At 41.5% G+C, this 20,916-nt stretch overlaps 2 protein-coding genes across 12 annotated transcripts in view; one reads left to right on the top strand and one right to left on the bottom strand.

Moving 5' to 3' along the window:
• The window catches only part of EZR (ezrin), a 36,186-nt gene extending 20,898 nt beyond the window's left edge, over positions 1–15,288 (top strand). For both annotated transcript variants that reach the window (XM_028723808.2, XM_028723809.2), the window contains exons 5-14: positions 372–646; positions 797–880; positions 1,850–1,996; positions 5,254–5,350; positions 8,062–8,225; positions 9,190–9,320; positions 10,335–10,495; positions 11,830–11,922; positions 12,809–13,060; positions 13,855–15,288. In XM_028723808.2, the coding sequence (XP_028579641.1) occupies positions 372–646; positions 797–880; positions 1,850–1,996; positions 5,254–5,350; positions 8,062–8,225; positions 9,190–9,320; positions 10,335–10,495; positions 11,830–11,922; positions 12,809–13,060; positions 13,855–14,019 (1,569 nt within the window). In that variant the 3' untranslated portion in view covers positions 14,020–15,288. The remainder of the gene's footprint in view (positions 1–371; positions 647–796; positions 881–1,849; positions 1,997–5,253; positions 5,351–8,061; positions 8,226–9,189; positions 9,321–10,334; positions 10,496–11,829; positions 11,923–12,808; positions 13,061–13,854) is intronic.
• A 348-nt stretch (positions 15,289–15,636) lies between these two features.
• The window catches only part of SYTL3 (synaptotagmin like 3), a 44,748-nt gene continuing 39,468 nt past the window's right edge, over positions 15,637–20,916 (bottom strand). For all 10 annotated transcript variants that reach the window (XM_077925865.1, XM_077925867.1, XM_077925860.1 and 7 more), the window contains 2 exons: positions 20,199–20,404; positions 15,637–17,073 (listed from right to left, as the gene is read on the bottom strand). In XM_077925865.1, the coding sequence (XP_077781991.1) occupies positions 16,943–17,073; positions 20,199–20,404 (337 nt within the window). In that variant the 3' untranslated portion in view covers positions 15,637–16,942. The remainder of the gene's footprint in view (positions 17,074–20,198; positions 20,405–20,916) is intronic.

Consider the following 20,916-nt stretch of genomic DNA (forward strand, 5'->3'; position numbering starts at 1 on the left):
TAAGGACAGTGTTCAACTGAATAATTGTGTGAGTAGAATGACACCTGCTTGTGCTACTGGACTCCACCACCACTGTCACCCCATGCCATCCTCAGTTATACTCCAAAGGGATAGGGGAAACCACAGAACAACTTTAGGAGGGGTGTGGAGTAAGGGGAGGAGTCCTGTTGTGCAAGCAGAAGTTTTTCGTCTCACACAAGGAGCTATTTAGAGTTTTTATGCAACTTTAAGGCTGACAACCAAAAGACTTAACTTTGAATAATGTGTTCAGAAATGTTAATAGTCAACAATAATTTGCTAACATTCAATTGTGTTTTGACATGCTGCTCATGTTTTGCTGCTGCTCTCTCCTTGCTCCCTCTCCATTTCAGGTCTCTGCTCAAGAGGTCAGGAAAGAGAACCCTCTGCAGTTCAAATTCCGTGCCAAGTTCTACCCTGAAGATGTATCTGAGGAGCTGATCCAGGACATCACACAGAAGCTGTTCTTCCTGCAGGTGAAAGAAGGAATCCTCAGTGATGAAATCTATTGCCCACCTGAAACTGCAGTCCTCCTTGGGTCTTACGCTGTGCAAGCCAAATATGGAGACTACAATAAAGAGCTGCACAAGCCTGGATACCTCAGTTCTGAACGCCTCATTCCCCAAAGGTGAGAATGTCTCATGGAAAACTTAGGGACAGGGCTTCTCTGGGGAAATTTAAATGCATTCTTTAAAACTAGATGTACACAAGTTTAAACTAGAGCTTACAACTTTCTCACCTCATGGGTTTTCTCTTTGTTTGTTTTTTGTATATTTAGAGTAATGGACCAACATAAGCTCTCTAGAGAACAGTGGGAAGAACGGATCCAGGTCTGGCATGCCGAACATGGTGGAATGCTCAAGTGAGTTATGGCACTGAAGGGGTCTGTCTGTTTTCTTGAGCCCACATTTTGCATTCCCATTCCTCACCAGCTCTTAGATGAAAGGTAACCCTGTAGCAAAGAACTTCAACAGGTTCTTTACATATATCTTGCTCTAGCCCGTCATCTTCTCTGCATTCCTGATACATAATTGTCCGTTGATGTATGTAGAAATTCCCGTGCTGGGCACAATGTGTGGGTGAAGCACAACGCGATAGACTGGAATTTTTGAAATGCTCTTGGAAGTACACAGGTGGGGCTACATTCAATGAGTGTGTAAGCAAACGTGTAGTGTGTAAGCAAACACGTGTATGTACCTGTGCATACAATAGAGATGAGTTGTACAAATCAGCAACTGCACACTCCTCCACCCAAACACTTGCACGTGTGTACAGGTAGTTTGTATCTGTTCATTGCAACTTCCGAACAAGCTTATAGGCAAAAGCTTTAGAGGATTAGCAAAGCTGGAAATTTATTTATGGAAGTATTTCTATTGTACCATATCATAAAATATCAGGGTGGTGCACAAAAATAAAAAAGCCATTAAAAGCAATAGAAAAAATAATTATGGTGAGTGGCTAGTTAAAAAGCTGTGAAGGCCTGTTGGCATAAAGATGTCTTCAAGGGATGCCTGGAAATCCAAAGGGAAGGATGGCAGCCCATCACTGCTGGAAGAGTGTTCCACAGCATGGCATCAGCAATGCTAAATGTCCAACTTCTAGTTAAGGCCAGTTGGGCCTCTGCTGTAACCCGGGTACAACTAACAGGTCTCCTGTTGGACAAGAAATAAGTAATATTGTAATTGTTTTGTAGTAAGGTGGTGTTTCTGTTAGTCTCCTCCTGTTACCCCAATGAGTGCATTTATTTTCCCACTGGCACAAAGGTTTTGCATCAGTCTTAAAAGAGAAACATCATCTAACATTTCCTACGTATGATTCCCTTGTCACCCAGAGAGAATGCCATGCTGGAATACCTGAAGATTGCCCAGGATCTGGAGATGTATGGAATCAACTACTTTGAAATCAAGAATAAGAAAGGGACTGATCTCTGGCTGGGAGTAGATGCACTCGGGCTGAACATTTATGAGAAGGACGACAAGTAAGCGGATGTTTTATTATTCCTTTGAGGTTGAAGAGCAGGCATTAGTGCCAGATAATTCTCTCGTTATCTATGCTTTGTATTTTTATGGCAGCCTTATCAAAGCAAGTCACCTTGGTGTGCTGAATGCAGTTGTGCTGGGAAACACGTGGCCCCAAAGTGACTTGCCTTTACTATCTCCAAACTGTGACCTGTTTTCCCCTTAACTCGTATACTAGCCCTTTAGAAGGGCAGGCAGGGGTCAAATGGAAGAATCCATTATATGGTGTAAAGGTAAGCCATATATCAGATCCTAATGATAGGGCTGGCAGAAACTTGGATCCAACTTCATCAAAACATTGTGCACAAGCAGAATTAATGGGGAGGAATTCAACATTGCACTCTGGCAATCATTCTGTCAGGGCAAGCATTTTGGCTTGTCAGATGGAATGATACCTCCTGAACCCCCAGAGCCAATTTTGAGGGGTGGGGAGAAGGAAGAAAGCCCCTTTGTGCAAATTAAGTTATTGCATTCATTAGTTGAATCCTGCCCATTATCTCTTAATTGATCGCTGGTAGGTGTCTACCAACATCTGAAGCAGACAGGACTCTAGGGCCATTCAGAGCCAATATACAATATATTCAAGTTGGAGAGAGCACTTTAACTCACTTTTGATAGTGGCTGGCTCCAGCCGTGAGCCATTTGTGCGTACCTGTCCTTAGATGGCTAGGTTGGGGTCAAACTGGAAGCAAATTAGGTTGTGTCCTCCGCCATACACAAATTTGTAGCTGATCGTCTTTCATTAGGTAGCTGTGAGATCTCTAGTTTTGGAAGAAGGGTGAGGAAACAGCAGACTGGTAATCAGGGAGCAAGAGAGAAGAAACTTAATGGGGAGAAAATGTAAAAGAAAACTAGTCTTATTCACGTTTAGCAGAGTTAAAGGATATGAGTTTGGAAGAATCTGAAATAAAGAACATACCTTTTTGCCAGTACTAACTTTGGTTTGTCCTCTCTGTTCAAGGTAAACCATAAGCCCATATAACTAGAGATGTCAAGCAGTTTATGGAAATAGGATAGAATAGGTCTCCATGTTGATTTTAAATGAAATAGTCTTGGGATGGTAGAGTAGGAGGGAGATTTTTCTGAAATGCTAAGGTGCACCATCACCCAGAAAACAAGGAGTGTCACTCTAGGTATTGCATGAGTGAAACTACTTCTAGTTTTAGTGTAGCCATAGTCATTCAAACAGGTTTTGCAAGCTATCAACGCTTCAGAAAGGAAACTTTGCCTCTGAAGGAAAATCAGGGGAGGGGCAAACATGCATAGCAAAGTAAGTGCTGGGACACCTGAAAATTAATTCATAACCTTCATGGTATGAAGAGGCTAGATCCCACCCTCTCTGTTTATGCAGTTAGATATCTCAGTTTGCTTAAATGAATTAGAGCTGGGTTGCATATGAAGGGCTGTAGGTAGGAATGACCAGGTAGGAAAAAAGAGAAGGAGCCCCTGCACATTTTATTAGTTGTTTAGAGCAACCTTCTCCAACCTGGTGCACTTAAGATATTTTGGACTACAACATTTGGAAGGCAACAAGTTGGGGGAAGTCTGGTGTAGAAAAGGAATTTCAGCAGGTTTAGCTTGCATAGCTTGTCATGCCTGTTGGCATTTCCTCTTCTACACAACTGTCAGAACCCAGTCTTCTTTCTTTTTTTTCTTTCCTTTTTTGCATCTGGCCACCTTAGCTGCAGGGCAGAATAGGGCAGAACCACACCTGTGGTTAATAGAGCTTAACATATAAATATTAGTGCCACTGCTTTTCATAATGAAAACAAAATTATAGTTCTTCTGCACCTAATTATTGTGTTGGTGTTTTAAAGTGGCAGACAGAAGGGATACATTAAATTTTAGTGTTACGGTTATAATTTTATAGATTGTCCTTCTAGAGATGGGATTGAACAGAGGGAGCATTTTGACACCTTTCATCATAAGAGATGTGCAATACACATATATAAAGTAAATGGGTATCAACATATTGAGTGGATTTTAATAGTTTGCTTTGCTTTAAAGCGGAAATTGTGATAGTTTGCCATTAACTGGAAGTGAATTTTTGACATGAATAAAACCTGTATAGAAATGAATTGATGGGCAAGGTGCAACTAAGCTTCCATAAGATAGTTTCTTTGGTTCTTTTCAATCTGCTTGTATCAGAAGGACAGGAAATTTAGGATGGTTGAACATACAGCAACCCCAGAAAAAGTAATGCATTAAAGCACCAGTGAATAACTAAAAAAAAGAGGATGCATATTTACATAAAGTTTGCTATGCAAATTTGCATAAATATACTTTCAGAAATAATTGTCTCTCACCCTAACGGGGAACAAGACTATGGCCACGTGACCTGCGTGTTCTGCAGGTGTGAACCCTCCATGGGCAAATTCAAAGCGACTGTTGCTGCTCACCTTTCATATGGTTATTTATATTTTCACCAGATTTGGACTGGACAGCCTTTCAAACAGAGGACAGTCCTCCCTAAAGTAGGACACATGGCTGCCCAACTGTCCCAAAAGGCAAAACTCAAAAGTCACAAAAACCAGACAAAAGTCAACCACCACAGAATACCCAAACAATAGCACATCTCAAGAAACAGGCAAATCTCCACCCGCAAAGGGGGAAAGGAATACATATACCCCACTCAGAAAGGCAGCACACAAGTGTGCATACACACAACAAACCAAAAGGCATTCTGCACACAATCCCCCAAGCAAGCACCAGTAGGATCCCTTTTCCTAATAAAAAAAAAAGGTGTAGCAAGAAAGACCCTCACTGACCAGCCCCTCCATTCCTTTGTTGGGAGGAAGTCTTTGGTCTTAACCTGAGCCCCAGAGGTATTCCGAGGAAAGGAGACGAAGAGGGAAAGGGACTGAAGTTCTGAAGTTCTGTTTTCTAGCCAGCCCAGCACTGCTCAAGTTAAAAGAAGAAAAAGAAAAAAGGGAGGGGCAAGGGACCTCCAGCTGAGGGTGACATAATATCTGTGGGGCCCCAGATCTAAGAAAAATCAATACCTAGGTTTAGAACTACATGCCCCAGCCCTGAGATTAAATTGAAAAATGGTTTGCTTTTGCGTAATTCTTGTGTACATAGGACCAAACCCGACAGTAATGATGCTGTAGAGATCTGACCCTTTTTATATTTAGCATAGTCACATTCAAGACAATTTATGTATAGAATCAATGTATCTTCTTAAAAAACAAAACCATAATAATTTTTGTGCTTGCAGATTAACTCCCAAGATTGGCTTCCCTTGGAGTGAGATCAGAAACATCTCTTTCAATGACAAGAAGTTTGTCATAAAACCAATTGACAAGAAAGCCCCAGTAAGTATTGCCGATGACGAGTATTCCTGCCAAATCGAGAATGTTAACTTCCATCTTTACTCTGATCTTTTTATGCTAATAGCTCAGTTGTGGATTGTATGTGTCAGCAATCCACCAGTACTTCAGCTCATAGGTATTAAATTCCTTATTAAAGGATCAAGAAAAGAAATGGTGGCAAAAAAAGTAACATTGACCTAATAGAAAATTATTGCCGTTCAGTTGTGTCCCCTCCCCCTTTTAGTATTTTCTCCAAAATGTTCTTTGTGACCTTAATCTGTAGTACTTCAGAGACCACAGGAGCAATGACTCATTAACTCTTCCCAGCAACAACTCAGATTACTGTTTCCTGTATCTGATGGAAAGATTTCCTCCTGAGGCTTCTAAATATCTCACCCCATAGACCACTTGCTGTAAATAATTTGTATTTGCTAATTGCCTCCCCCCCCCCTAAATACCCCTCCAATGGATTGGTGAGAGGGCTTGGTGAGTGAAGTTGCCTCCCCTCCAGACTCTCGCTGCTTCGTTGCACTGCAAGCCTTTATTTCCATGAGATAAATCTGGTTGGTGACAATTCATGAAATGCTCCTTTATTCTTGTGTGCATAAGCTTTCCATGCCAGATAGTTGTTCATTATGTTGTAATTTATATACAAAATATTTGTGAATCTTGGGCATAGCCGGTCTTCTACAAACTGGGATGCACTTTTAAAATGAGATTTTTCATGAGGTTATTACAGAAATTAGTGTAGCCCAGGGAAGGGCATTGTGTCTATACTTAAAAATTTTGAACACACAAAATGCTTCACAGTCTTTGACTGTGATACGCAGTGAGTACTAGCAAGGTTCTCCTGTTGGCAATTGTAGAGGGCACTGGATCCACAACCCACATGGATCTTGGGAAAGTGGGTCCAGAAATTCAAGGGTTCTCATTCCTTTTACTTAAAAAGAACTGCTATTAAAAGTCAATTTCATACACAGTAATCTGCATAAAAGGATACTCTCTCAAATGAAACGCACACGTCTTTATAGCCATGATCAAAGCTCAATGAATGTCTTTTCTCATGAGCATAGTAGTCTGTGAAAACCTTGGTAACAAAAGAACTCTCAACCCCTACTGCACTATTTATCCTATTAGGAGTGGGAATTGAGAAGCTGTATAGGCATCCAGTTCAGAGAAACAGTGAAGACACGGTGACCTCTGTGCTTTTAAAAGAAACATACACTGCTTTGGATGATTAAGGCATGCCTTCTGTTAAGCTAATAGAAGCTTGGAATTACCGTATTTTTCATCCTATAGGGCGCACCGGCCCATAGGATGCACCTCATTTGGGGGGGGGGGGAATGAATTAAAAAAAATTATCCCCCCCCCCCAGCCACGGCTGCAGCCCCAAGCCTTGTGCACACCTGCCCGAAGCACGGGGCGCCCTCCGGAGGGCGCCCCGTGCTTCGGGCTGCAGGCTGCTGCCCGCAAGCCTTGTGAGCCCATGGGAACTCCCGCCGGGCTTGCAAGGCTTGCGGGTAGCTTCCTGAAGCCTGGAGAGCTAGAGGCATCGGTGTGCACCGACCCCTCTCACTCTCCAGGCTTCAGCGAAAGCCTGCATTTGCCCCATAGGACGCACACACATTTCCCCTTCATTTTTGGAGGGGGGAAAGTGTCCTATGGGGCGAAAAATACGGTATTAGGGAACTAAGAGCCATTGAGGTGTAGGAATTGGACTGAGGGAGTTGAACTGCAAATACTTAGCTCAGCTCTAAACAAACATGACTTGCCCCAAGTCGCTATCTACCTCAGCCTAAACTGCCTCACAAGGCTGTTAGGCTAAAGGGGGATTTTAATTCTCATTGCTGTGAGGTCCTGACATGCAAGTATGATAAAAAGCAAGAAAATGTAACTTTGCAGTTCAGTAGAACTGGCAAGATGCTGGTTTGTGCCAAGTTTACTTTGGTGAAACAGCAGTGAAGTAACTTGTTTCAATAAAAATGCAGTGTTGGCAAAAAATAAATGTGATAAAAGTTATCTCCAAAGTATTGGACACCATTTTGTTTAAACATTTTTCATAGCTTTGAAGTACACAGTCAGGGGAAAAGGCAAAGTAGTAGTAGTAGTATTAATTAATAATAATAATAATAATAATAATAATAATAATAATAATAATAATGTTTTAAAGCTGACTGCTTGGAGAAGTGGAATATTTGTTTCCTCTGCCACATGAATGGTTTTGTCCAGTTATTTGACAAAATGCTCTCATTTGAGTCTACATCCCAGGCTGAGTATATTAATTGGTGCAGTATATCACTTCAGATTAATAGGAAGATTAAAGTATACATCTCATTGACACACTTAAAAATGAACAAACCAGAGTCATAGACACTTTTATTGTACTGTTTTTCTTAACTTTAGATTCCATTTCCATAGTACCATCAAAATCTCTAGTCTGCGTTTGCTTCCCCTAAGTTCTTTTTTCTCTTCTCTCAATATTTGGGCCTTGGCTCATCATTCTAAAGCGACACACCATGTGTAAGTTTCAGGAAAAGAACAAGGCCCCATACAATTAAAACACATAAGCTGTTGTAATAGGATGCTGCTGCCTGTGTTTTCCATAACAAAGAACTAAGGACTGAGTGAGTGGGGAAGATGAGAATGCATGTGGGAAGCCCAAGTAGATGTTGTTGTTTTTTTTACTTACTTTCCCCCCTTCCTCCTTCTGCCAGGACTTTGTGTTTTATGCTCCTCGTCTAAGAATAAACAAGAGGATCCTGCAGCTGTGCATGGGAAATCACGAGCTGTACATGCGCCGTAGGAAACCTGACACCATTGAGGTCCAACAGATGAAAGCCCAGGCCCGTGAAGAGAAGCACCAGAAGCAGCTAGAAAGGTACTCGTGGTGGTGGAGGACAGTGGTGGGAAGGGTGTGGTTCACTTGAATGGAGAAAGTGGCTGGGCCTAATGTGTTGTCTTCAATAAAACTTGGCAGAGGTAGAGATTGGTGGTGAGGGTAAAATGCCACCACTGCAAGGGTAGAAAACTAGAGAACTCAGTTTTTCTTGCTAAATGTAGGCATGCACACTTAGCTGAGAAGAGGCGACATAAAGCAATAGGTCACTATTTAAAGAAATTGTTGCATGCTTTATTTTGCAAACTGCCTTAGGTGCCTTTCCAAAAAGGCCATATATAAATGCAACAAATGACTATGAAAATAAATAATATTGGATCACAATAGAACTGTGACGTCCAGCATTTTGTATCCCATATCAAGATGCTCCAGAGATCCATCTTAATCAATCTTAACCACTATAATGCAGTAATATGGCAACTAAGCAGAACCAAACCAGGGAACTCATACTCCTGGAATCTCTATTCTTCCTCCTTTATGAAGGCTTCTTTGGATAAACAACACTCATTATCAGTTTAGCAATTAACCCTGTAGCATATTCTATGTTGCACTGGTGCTGCCTACCACGCTCCCCCAAATAAACTCAAAGATACATGGAGTCATCCCTATAATGTGATGCCTACCCAGAATGGAGCTAACAGAAGTCATATCAGCAGTGGGTAAAGGCTGGTGAGCAGCTAAATTCCCTGATTCTGTCTGGTACAGCTCCAGACTTTGTAATTTCTTCCTAGTTTCTTAATTTGAGAGCTTGTGGCACCTGATTGTTGCCGCCTCCCTGGATGCAGCCACAGGAGTGTTTGAATGCCATATTTTCATCAAGCTTCTGTCATTGTATAAAATCACAGAAAAGAAAAGCTTTTCAGCCCAGCACAGGATAGTTGTGTAGGGGTAAGCAGACTTGTAACCTCCAGAGTTTTGAAGCAACTTATTTTTCTATCCGTTACAGACAACAGCTAGAAAATGAAAAGAAGAAGAGAGAGACAATTGAGAAGGAGAAAGAGCAGATGCTAAGGGAGAAGGAAGAACTGATGATGAGACTGCAGGAGTACGAACTGAAGACGCAGAAAGCAGAAAAAGGTACAATTTGCCTTCATTAAACAGGCAACTGGAACCCATGGTCCCACCACTTCCTCACATTCTCAGCCTTGCTTAGACATCCAACATAGCAGTGTGTTGGCACACTATAATACCCTAACAGTGCTGTCGCATGACATTTCATTGGGTTTCATGATAGAAATATACAAACCAGGGTAACATCTACTTCGCTAGAGCACAGGAACCACTCTCTTAATGGATGGAGGTTTTATAGGAGCTTCCTTTTAGTCTTTGAATCATTTATTACTTGTGCATATTGCTCCATAAATGCAGCTGGCATTACTGCTATCTACAGTTAGATGGCCGAGCTAAGCAATTTCATAAAAACAACTTCTAAAATCTCCCTCAACTATTAATCAAACTATTTAAAAAATACGGTAGGCGCCTTGTAATCTTGTTTTACGATTATATAGATTATTCAAGATTAGATGTCTGCCATAATAACCCCAGGAAAATGTTATTGAAAACCTAATCTGATGTCCAATACGCATATGTGGCTGTAAAGTTCCTAAAATATCTGCACCCAGTAGTGGCAGTTCAATTGACAGGAAGCTTTTCTCTTTGCCTAAAGGGGAAATGTTAAACTGCCGGCATTGCTGGATGTTTTCTGAGCAGACCAGCTGTGAGATCTGATGCAGTGCACCGTAGCTTCCTTTACACCCTGATCTGGCTGAGCCAATATCTCTGAACAAGATTATGAAATCTAAATGAATAACATCCCACTGCCCTCCCTTTATCCTGTATCAATCCAATGCTTTAGAATCCATACTTTTCCTGCATCCCTGTAAGCAGCATAATGCAAAGCTATACCTATTAAGCTTCAAAGTTTTACATATTGATAAGAGCTTGGAATTGCCTTGGCATTCAGAAAGCAAGCTCCTCTTTGCATTTGCAGGTAGAAGACACCGAATTTGCTAAGTATCTTTATAAGGCTGGAGTTTACAGAAACACAACTTTTTATTGTGTGGCTTTCCCCCCCCCCCCCCCCCATTCCAGAGCTCTCAGACCAAATCCAAAAAGCCAGGGAGCTTGAAGATGAAAGGAGAAGGGCTCAGGAGGAAGCTGAGCGTCTAGAGAACGAGCGCTTAGCTGCTCTGCAAGCCAAGGAAGAACTGGAGAGGCAAGCGGCCGACCAGATGAAGAGTCAGGAGCAGCTGGTATGCATCCAAGGCACTTGGGAGATAAACTCTGACAATTATATAAATAGTAGCAAACGAGTTTGGCTGAATGCTACATTTGGGGGCCAAGAAAAAGTTACTGACCAAAGCAAAGCAAGTCCTACAATATAGGACAAATTAATACATGGCTGAGAGTCTGTATTCCTGAGCAGTGACTCTTGAGAATGAAAGGGGGGAAATCAAGATACTGTACAGTATGGACATTTGTTTTTCATGGAATTCGTGTCCTTCCTTGCCACTCAAAGCAAGTATTACAGCAGAGTAATACGGGGAAGCATTATAACCAGAAGACCAAAACATTCAAGCAGAAAACAAGCCCAGTGTTTAAGAGACAGGACAAAGTGATCTCACAAAACAAATTCCATTTATCTGGGCATTACCGTGGTGAAATCTCTCTCCCTGTTACCTCTAGCTACACATCAGCTTGTAGTGAGATATGCAACAGACCCTAATAGTAGGTTAACTCCTGCTGGAACATCAGAACAGCATCCTGTTCTCACAGTGGCCAGCCAAATGTATATAGGAAGCCAGCAAGCAAAATCTGAGTGCAATCTCAGCTGTCCTCCACTGTGATTGATTCCCAGTTACTGATATGCACAGGCATATTGATCATAGCCATTGTTGCTGTTTTTATTTACTTATTATTTACGGCATTTATATGCTGCTCAATCATTAACATTTCTAGGGGTATGCATAAAAATAAACCATACAGGAGAAAATAAGAATTCATAAAACCAAATAGAAACCTGAAAGGCAACCTTAAAATGTCTGCAGGAATAAGAAAGTCTTTGCCATGTGCCTGTCTAATCTCAGGTGGAAGGGGCCATAACATTAAACACAACTTCTAGTAGTTAAGTTGTGCATCTAAGCTATTGAGGTGGCACCTATAGACAACCCCAAAGATACCAGTGATATAAGGGATCAGGCAGGCATTAGGAAATCATGATCCCAGATTGTTAGCTAGTAGACATTCATAGCATTATCTTCTTAAATACGTCCAAGTTGGTGGCCCTCTACTTAAGGTTGTCCCTCTCCGTCCAACTGAAGGGCACTGGCAGAATCATATTGGAGATAAATACCCTTGCGGTATTCTAGCTCTAAACCACTTGAGGCTTTAGGGACATAACCAGAATCTTAAATTGAACAGGAGTGGAATAACATGCCTCCCTAGAGCTGGTTCCAGCTAACACTATTGCAATGGCATTTTGTACCTGATTTTTCATCAGGAGAGCAGCGTCATCCAAAATGGATTGCTTCCCTACCTCTAGATCTTACTGACCAATAGTTAAAATGCCTTTCTCTCTGTCAAACAGGCTACAGAGCTTGCTGAATACACAGCTAGGATTGCACTGCTGGAAGAGGCAAGGAAACGCAAGGAGAACGAAGTAGAAGAGTGGCAGCACAGGGTAAGTGCTAAGTTTCTTTAGAGCTACGTATCAGTCTGTTTGACCTCCAAGGGTTTAGCAGTTTTAGTCCTGCCTTGGAACTTTCAGTGCCATTAATCTGAGAGTAAGAGCTACACAGTTCTGTAGAACAGTAGTTTTTGCTACTCTTCCAGCCCTAGAAGCGTATGATGGGATTGTGTGGGGTAGGACCAGATTGTTGACTTAAGATATTTGTATAATGCTTCTGAGGTGCTTGTCTCAAAGTGGTTTGTATAAAAATGTTTAAACAATAAGCATTTGTAAAACTGCTTTATTTATAAAATAGTTTATAAATAGCCTTTTACAATCCATCTCAAATCAGTGTGTACAAGTTAACATGAAAAAATAGTAAAATCACAGTAATTAACAACAAGTGGCCCCCAGGACACCATTCATCCTGAGATTAAACCCCTGAAATGTTTTGAGCGCTGAAAAATGATCCATATGGGTGCTTGCTGGAGCTCCAAGAGAAGGTAGTTCCCTAGGCAGGAGGCACCATAGAGGGGGCCTTCCCCGTGGCGGCCATTGGCAGGATTACAATGCAGCTAAGAGAACCTCCAACGGCTGAGCACAATGTTCAGACAGGGAAACAGGGAGAGAGGCTCTCTTTTAGGTATCCTGATCCTTGGTTTGGAGTTTTAGAAATTAAAACCAAAGCCTTGGTACTTGGGCTGCTAGCTTGTCACCTCTTTTAGGAGAAGTGTATTATGTCTGTGATAGGGCATTCCACTGAGTTACCTCACTGCAGCCTTCTGCACCACGTGTGGCTTCCAGACCAACCTCAGGCAAAGCCCCACAGTTCTGTACCCACCGGAATACTAGTAAAAAGTATTTTGTCTAAATTTTATTTCTGGTTCCATTACAATAGGCTATAGAAGCCCAAGAAGATCTCGTAAAAACAAAAGAGGAGCTGCACTTGGTGATGACTGCTCCACCTCCTCCACCCCCACCTGTGTATGAGCCAGTGAACTACCATGTCCACGACAACCTTCAGGACGAAGGAACCGAGTCCTCTGGCTACAGCGCAGAATTCTCCAGTGAAGGGATCTTGGATGATCGTAACGAAGAGAAGAGAATCACTGAAGCCCAAAAGAATGAGCGTGTGCAAAAGCAGCTGAAGGTAAGATACACCTAGATCAGTTTCACATGACTGAGATGACTGCTGCTCTTCATGGTTGATGATTTTGTCCGAAATGGGGCTTCAGTCCCAGTGTTTCCATCTAAAACCATACGGTAGCCACTTCATGAAACTGATTGTGTGGATCAGTAGTAGTTTGTGCTCAGCAGCATCCATGTTGCCCAAACTATCATATGCAGCTGTCCTGCAGAAGATGCCATGTTCGGTCCCTGGCATCTCCATGCAGGACTGGGAGAGACTTCTGTCTTGAATGCTGGAGAGCTACTGCCACCAGTGTAAACAAACTGAGCTCGATGGACTGAGTGGACTCACTCAGTAGAAGGCAGCTTCCTTTGTTGGTTGTTCCAAAGAGTTGAGAGATGTTTATATCTGCTTCTTTCACTGCCCTTGTACTGAATGCTGAACCTGTTAAATGCAGATGCTAATAAATGTACCAGGAAGCTCATATGGAACTGAGGATTCTTATATTTCATTTAATAATTGTGGGTCGTTATTGTAGGCCTCAATTGCCTATCTAAGGAAGCCTGGCATGGCTAGGATTGGAAGAAATCCAGAATCTTCTAAATTGCCCCCAGGCTCTTATTTTTCTACACTCCTCTTGCTGTACCACTTCTAGTTGTCCTATTACAAGAAACACCGTGGCAAAGATTTTCATATCCTGGCTTCCAAGCAATAGAAGGACTGAGGAATGATGTTCTGTTATGGTCTTGTGTGCTACCTCATACTCCCCTAAGTATTTGTATGCCTGTGTAACTCATGTGTTTTAAATATTCCAGACGCTGACTGATGAACTAGCCCAGGCCAGAGATGAGAACAAGAAGACACAAAACGACCTCATTCACACAGAGAATATGCGGCAAGGACGAGACAAGTACAAGACACTGAGGCAGATCCGACAAGGCAACACCAAGCAAAGAATTGACGAGTTTGAAGCTATGTAAATGCATAAGGCAAGACTCTGGGAAAGGCAGGTTTTCAATGCTGACCTTTCTTTCTGAAGGGTCACTGAACAGTCATACCAAAAAAATAAATAATCCCCAAACCCTCACACCTGTCAGATGCTACCTGATTTTAGCTTAATACAACATCAGTTTTAAGCATACAAGGATAGCCACCACAAGGTTTTCAGTCAAGACTTGGTGAAATTTGGTCCTATGCTAGTGCCAAAAGGCTTGTCAGAATTGTTTCTTTTCCGTGTTACTATTGTGCTGCTTGTTACACTGCTTGTCTGCACCCATTTCTATAGTGTGGTAGGTATGTCCAGATTGGGGAATCAGCCTACTAGTTTGCTGCACCAGGTTGTTTCTTAAGCAGCACAGACAATTCAGGGTTGTAAAGATCTTCATGGCGTCCATCTCTCCCCCCCCCCCCCTTTACACTGTTGACATTTCTACAGTGGTGGCAAGTAGTAAGTCTGAGGAAGCTTATTAATTGCACTGTTGTATTGGAGAAGTTCCCACAGTGATCATTCAGAAGCTATGCATTACAGGCACACTTGGATGCTCTTCTTACATAACAGATAGGCAGGGATATTGTTGGCCTTCAATGTTATTGAAGTGTGGTACTCCAGCTTAACCAATCAGCTGTAGTGTAGTATTTATATATACCTATGTTAAAGATGCAAGTGACAGATATAATTCTAGTTTGAAAAGGGAGGATAAAAGTTTTTTGCTTTGTATATTTTGTTACTACTTTCAGACTTAATATGAAAAGAATAATGTAAAAAATAGACAATAATTTCTAGTCTCTGAAGCCAAGGCAGTGTAGGAAACTATTTTGATCTAGAAAACATTTGTAAAGATGATTTTTTTTTACTTTAAAGCAAATTGTGATAACATGGCGTGATTCAGTATATACAATTTCACTGTACCTATTTTTTTTTTCTAACAAATTTTCTAATTTTTTAAAAATGATATAGTTTCAGACTCCAACCATGAAGGGACTTTGTCAGCTTATTTTCTCTATTAAAGAGAATTTCTATGGATTTCTTCTACCACTGTGTCCATGTTAACTTCCACCCGTGAAACAATCCCACCTCAGGCTTTGGAAATCTGCTAGAATGTCAAGTGAACAATACATTGTTAGCTCTGTTCAACATGTAACTCCCTATGCTGCTTTGTACTCAAAGACGTTTTAACCGTTGTCTCCTGATAACAGTGTTGTGGGATTTGTTTGTGTAATTCATCAACAAATAAAAAATCTGCAAGGCAGCATGTGTTTGAAGTTCTGTGTGATTCCCCCCCCCCATACTTTCTATTCCTGCCATCAAAGATATTTGAAAAATTAATGGATGGTATTGGTAAATAAAACAGCTCATCTAGTCACTCTATAGAAGGAAGTTGAGATCCAGTGTAGTGTAAGTAATGCCCACGTGTGCAATGGGTCGTCTTCCACATATCCCCATAATAAGCTCCAGAGGCTCAGACTCTGTGGACCCGATGGGGTGCATGCAGAGAACTGGAGGTGGGAGAAGAGAAATCAGAAGCTCCATTGTAGATGCTTGTTGTGCAAGCAGACTTGCTTCACTTGGAACAGATGAAACAAAGGAAGAACAGAAATCATTGTAGTGATTGTATTATTTATTTATTTTATGACTGTGATATATCCTGTTTCCCTCACCCTCCATTTTATCACAATAAATTAAGTCCCTTGCATATCTGGTTAAAAGACCCTTAGATTTCCTTAGACACTAGGGAGCAGATGCCTGTTAGGGTAGATAATACTAAATTAATTGGCTCAATAGTACTGGGCAGCTTATACAGTGGTACCTTGATTTATGAACTTAATCCGTTCCTAGACTGAGGCACGCTTTCCCTAATGAGGCCTCCTGACACCGGTGCCTTTCCACCGTTCGACTTCCATTCTTGGACCAAGGTAAAGTTCACAAACCAGGACACTACCGGTTTTGTGGAGTTCGTAAACCAAATAGTTTGTAAACAGGGCTGTTCTTAAACCGAGGTACCACTGTCTATGGAACTAAGCAAAACACCCTCTTTGTGGTATTTTCCAGTTAAAGAAGAAATAAGTGGTTTACAAAAACAACTTTCCAAAAAGGATGCATGTGTGTGCTTGTTTCCAACTAATTACATGCATAGATAAAATGCCATACATTGGGGTTTTCTTTTACTTCTGTAGATTACAGATACCAATAAATCAAAGATTTATCTTAAACGTTCATTGGAGGAGTTCTGTTCTTTGATGCTGACAAGCAAAAAGAATAGGTTGTCCAGATGCTGACATATATTGGCTGCAGTTATAGGCGTCATCTCAAGTAATTGGTGCACAGTGCTGCTGAATTTACAAGCATAGCCAGATTGATTTAGGAGAACAAAGCTGAGACTGTCAAAGTAGAAGAGAAATATGGAGAAAGAAAAGGGTTTGGGCTGATTATGAGAGGGAGAAGAAGGCAGCTGTGAAAATAAACAAGGGTGTTACAGCAAACATTCTTGCATTGCTTAGTCCTAGCCTTTGGAGTTTGCAAAAAGAGATGCAACCATGAAATAGTTCATCAACAGCAGCATTAAATTCCCAGTCTAACCTTGCTATTGCTTGAATTCTGCCAGGAAATCATGCCTGCTGCCTGCTGCTCTGGCTAAGATAGTTTCCCAGAGAAATAGGTGAACTCTAAATTTGCAGTTAACACTTCTGGTGTTTGTGGATCTGAGGTTCTTTCACACATGCACAGTCTGACTTGCTGTGAAACTCCTGACATACACAAGAGATCAGTAAAGCTGTTCCCTTCTTGTTCTTTTCATTCATTGTTTACATTTCTTGGGGTTAAAATAACTGGCATACCATACTTGTCTGAGCAGGCAATGACCAATGCTACACATAGCTTTCCATATGTTGTTAAGGAAGAGACATTCAGAATTTAAAGGCAGGAGCATTAGGATACAGTGAAAGTGCTATGTCTGTCCATGTGTCTGGGCTACTGAGCATCTTTTCCCACTGAAGACATGCTTGGGAGGTTGCATCCACTGTACCGGTTGATGTTTCTGGAAATACAAGAAAGGGAAAGTGATTCATCTTGACTTTGTCCATTTAATAGCTCTCGTTTTGTTAAGAAAACCTAACACCTCATGTCCTGATAGAATGCAGTACATGAATTACAATCAAGAATTAGGCAAAGGCTCCTCACATCTTGAGTTTCAATAGATACCATTATGTTTGCAAAACAGAGCATATCTGGGGTGTGAGAGTCAGACCCAGCAGTTTCTTTGTTTATCTTACATGCAAATTTTGGAAGCAGAGCAAAAAGTTCAGTCTACTTCCAACTCCCTTTGCAGAGATGTCACATCTATTTATATGTGACAAATAAAACTTTGTGCTTTAAACATGTTTACATTCTACAAAGCCCTTTCCTGAAACCATGTCCTTTGAAGACAGTACATTTGGAACCAGCTCTCTCAATTTTTTTCCTACAAAGTTTTGAGTACTGAGATTCAGGCTGCTTCATGCATTTATCTGCAGAGCAAGGGTCCTCAATCTTTTAAAATCCCAGAACCAAAATAATGGGAATCCCTGGCACCACAAAATACCATTTTGCTGGAGAAAAAACTGGTGATACTCAGTGAACCAAAATATTCATGCACACTCCAAATAAGCAGAAGAAACGGGCAAACAAAAAGCAAGTTATATAATAAAAAGCAGCCAAAATACCAGGGACCTCTCCCCCCCCCCCTCCAATTAAACAACATGCAATCTGGGGTGTGGAAAGGAAGAGCGTAGGGCAGCTGGAGGCCTGCACTTCTCTTTCCAGCAAGATTTAAAAGCTGGAAAGGAGCTCCAAAAATGTTTTCAAAAGAAATGGCAGGGGGTCTGGGGATGCCATGATGCCCACAGGCACTATGTTGGGGGCTCCAGAATTAGAGTACAATTGGCCAATTAAGTATGTGGATCATCGTTTAGTATAATCTATTGAAAGATTCCTCTTGCACTTTCTATTGTTATGAGTTTGTGGGTGCTAGACCACTATAATCTCCAGATCAAGCAAACGTTAGAAATTAATCAATGCTTGAAGTGTTAAGACAGACCTGTGTGTATTAAATTGTGTGCTGGAAAATGCTAATCCCCTGGAATTAACAAGTGATGAGAACTAATTAAGATAGGCTAAATTTCCCTTGTCCAGAAAATCATCTTGGGGTGGGGGGATGAGTCATTACAAAAGCCAATGGATCAAATGAACTTTGTGTTAAATGGCAAATGGATCAACAGATAAAGAGGGCTTGCGGTAGCAAGAGTTAAGAGTGATGTCTCTGGGAAGTTATGTGGGCAGAAGCTGAAGAAAAGCTGCAGCATGGCAGAGAGCCATGGCTGATGTCAGACTCCTAAGCTGCGCCTATGGAGGAAGCAAGAGCCTCTTGAAGTATAATGCTGGGAACCCCTCCATCATAGGGTCAGGTTGTATATATGTGTAAATAAACCATATAACATAAAGGCACCACAGTCTTTGCTGTGCCTCATTCCCGACACATGAACCTTGCGTAAGCATGCCTAGAACCCCTGGAATCTCACACTGCTTGGCAATTGGGGTGGCGTGTAACAATACCTTTATAACAAATGCAGTAGTTCTCACTCATTTACAAGAGATGTATACATTTTTAAATAAACTATCAGATTCTATGCAGTTTACGAAATGATCTTTTGCAGTTGAACTGGGTTTTGGAGTAGTTTGCTGGTCCTGCTATATTTTGTGTGTGTCTGTCCAGCTTTTAATTAGATGGGTCTTTGACACTGAGAAAAATAATGGCTTGCCACAGGGAAAGCTTAGCAGGATACAATGCCTGCTGCGAGCAGTTCCAATTAGTGTTGCTAATGACGTGTCAGCATTGCTTTGTCCCTTTGATTGTTTGCCAAAGAGAAGGCTTTTATGACAAACTGAGGAGAGCCAAAACAAGGAAAAACAGAGAATACAGTGGATTAATTCAGCAAGCAGCAACTAGGTCAGTGGTTCTCAACATGTGAAGTGCTTCCATAGTGAACTATGGGGGAGGTTGGCGTTCCCCTGTGACATCCTCCTAGTATACTGTATGTTCTAACTGGGCCAGGAGGCAAAGTTCCAATGCTTGTGTTGATTGGCTGTGCCAGGGACCAATAGGGTGGCTATCAGTGTGTTCTCCAAAGCTTCCTTTTAAGGTAGTGTGGTGGACATACATGCCCTATTTCCTATGTTTAAAAATTCATCACACAAAATGGTCCTGCTGCAAGGAGAAAATATCATATAATAAACCAGAGCATTCACATTAGTGTGTGGACTCCTGAAGCCCATCAGATGCAATTTTTAACTTCACCACTTTTTGAGGGAGTTATTATTTAACTGAGGCTTCCAAAGGACTGAGCATCTGCATGAATGCTCCAGCTCATATGGTATCTCCTCAATGGCAATGGGACTACTCTGTGTAGATATTGAAATGAATGAAATGGGGCTGTGGATCTCTGGGCCCGCTTCCTTTTCATGTATGTATGGGCAGGGTAGTTTGCAAACTGAGCTGTGAATCAAGTCAGCCCTGGTTTGAATGTCATAAATTCACCAAGACCAGCCTCAGAACCCCACTCCTCAAAATGAAGATAAAACTGCCCTCTCTTTACATGGGTGCTGTACAAATTACAGGAAGATAATATATGTGATATGCTCTGAACAGACTTGAAGCTCTGCATAAACACAATACTAAAGTTGAATTACTTAATTCAACACATGTGTTGAGCTGGGGTGAGGAACCTGGGGTCTTCCAGATGTTGCAGGACTCTTGAACTCTCAATAGTATACTCCAGCAACTTCTAGAGGGCTACAGGTTCCTCAGCCCAACCCAGGACAGTCATTTCAAGCCTTAAAAAAATTATTTAATATGAGTTGTGTTGTTTTCCTAAAGTGTTTCATAGCCATCATTTTAGTAAACCTTACAAGAGTTGTGCACTGTGTAGACTGATGATATTATACCATTACATTAGAGATGGGGGAGAACCCGAGAACCCAGTGAATTCATAGCCAAGGTGAGATTTGATCTATAGAACTCCTAGGTCTTCCATCTCCACCTCCTTTACATTATCCCTAACGCAACACTGTGCTATGTGGGGTGATTGTGATATCTAGCAGCACAAAAGTCTCATATTTTCCACTTACGTTTTCCGAGTCTTGCACCGCCCAAGAACTGATCACGTAAACCGAACGATGCTTGATCCCAGACAGTTAAGTCCAGACAAGATTGCTGCAGCTGAGATGCGGTAACCCCATTAAAGACAAACAAGTGGTTCCATTGTGGCTGGGCTTGTTTCTTCAGCACAGGAGTCCTTTGTTTTAAGTCACGTTGCCCCAGGATGCAAAGGCAGCTTCCCAAAGAGAAAGTTAGAAACCATTCAGTGAGATTTATGACAGGGAAAAGGTGAGGGCACAATCCAGCTAAAGTTATGCATTTTCAGTCTCCTTGATTTCAGGGAGGAAGTTGAGCATGCCCCATTTGAAAGCAACAGGGACTTTAAAGTGCTCAACTTTGACTGAACTCTGCCCCTACTTTGCAGAACAAACCAGTATCTCATGGCACCTTGAAGTCTGACATTTATCGAGGCTTGAGATACAATTAATGCAGGCATCAAATGAAGCAGGCGCTAGCCTACAAAGGTTCATACTACAATTCATGAATTGTTAAGGTACCAAAATACAATGCCATTTTTTCTTGCCACTGACTAACTAACGTAGCTACTCTTCTTGAATTACTTCAGGAAAGTTTTATAAAATACCTTACAATCCTTCAGTTCTGTTGGTCTTTCTGTTTTTACTATAGGAGACTTTAAATAAAGCAGAGGTAAGGAACCTTCCTCCTGCCAACCTAGCAGTTTGAAAG

This window comes from Podarcis muralis, chromosome 3, assembly GCF_964188315.1.
Source record: "Podarcis muralis chromosome 3, rPodMur119.hap1.1, whole genome shotgun sequence".
NCBI classification, from domain to species: Eukaryota; Metazoa; Chordata; class Lepidosauria; order Squamata; family Lacertidae; genus Podarcis; species Podarcis muralis.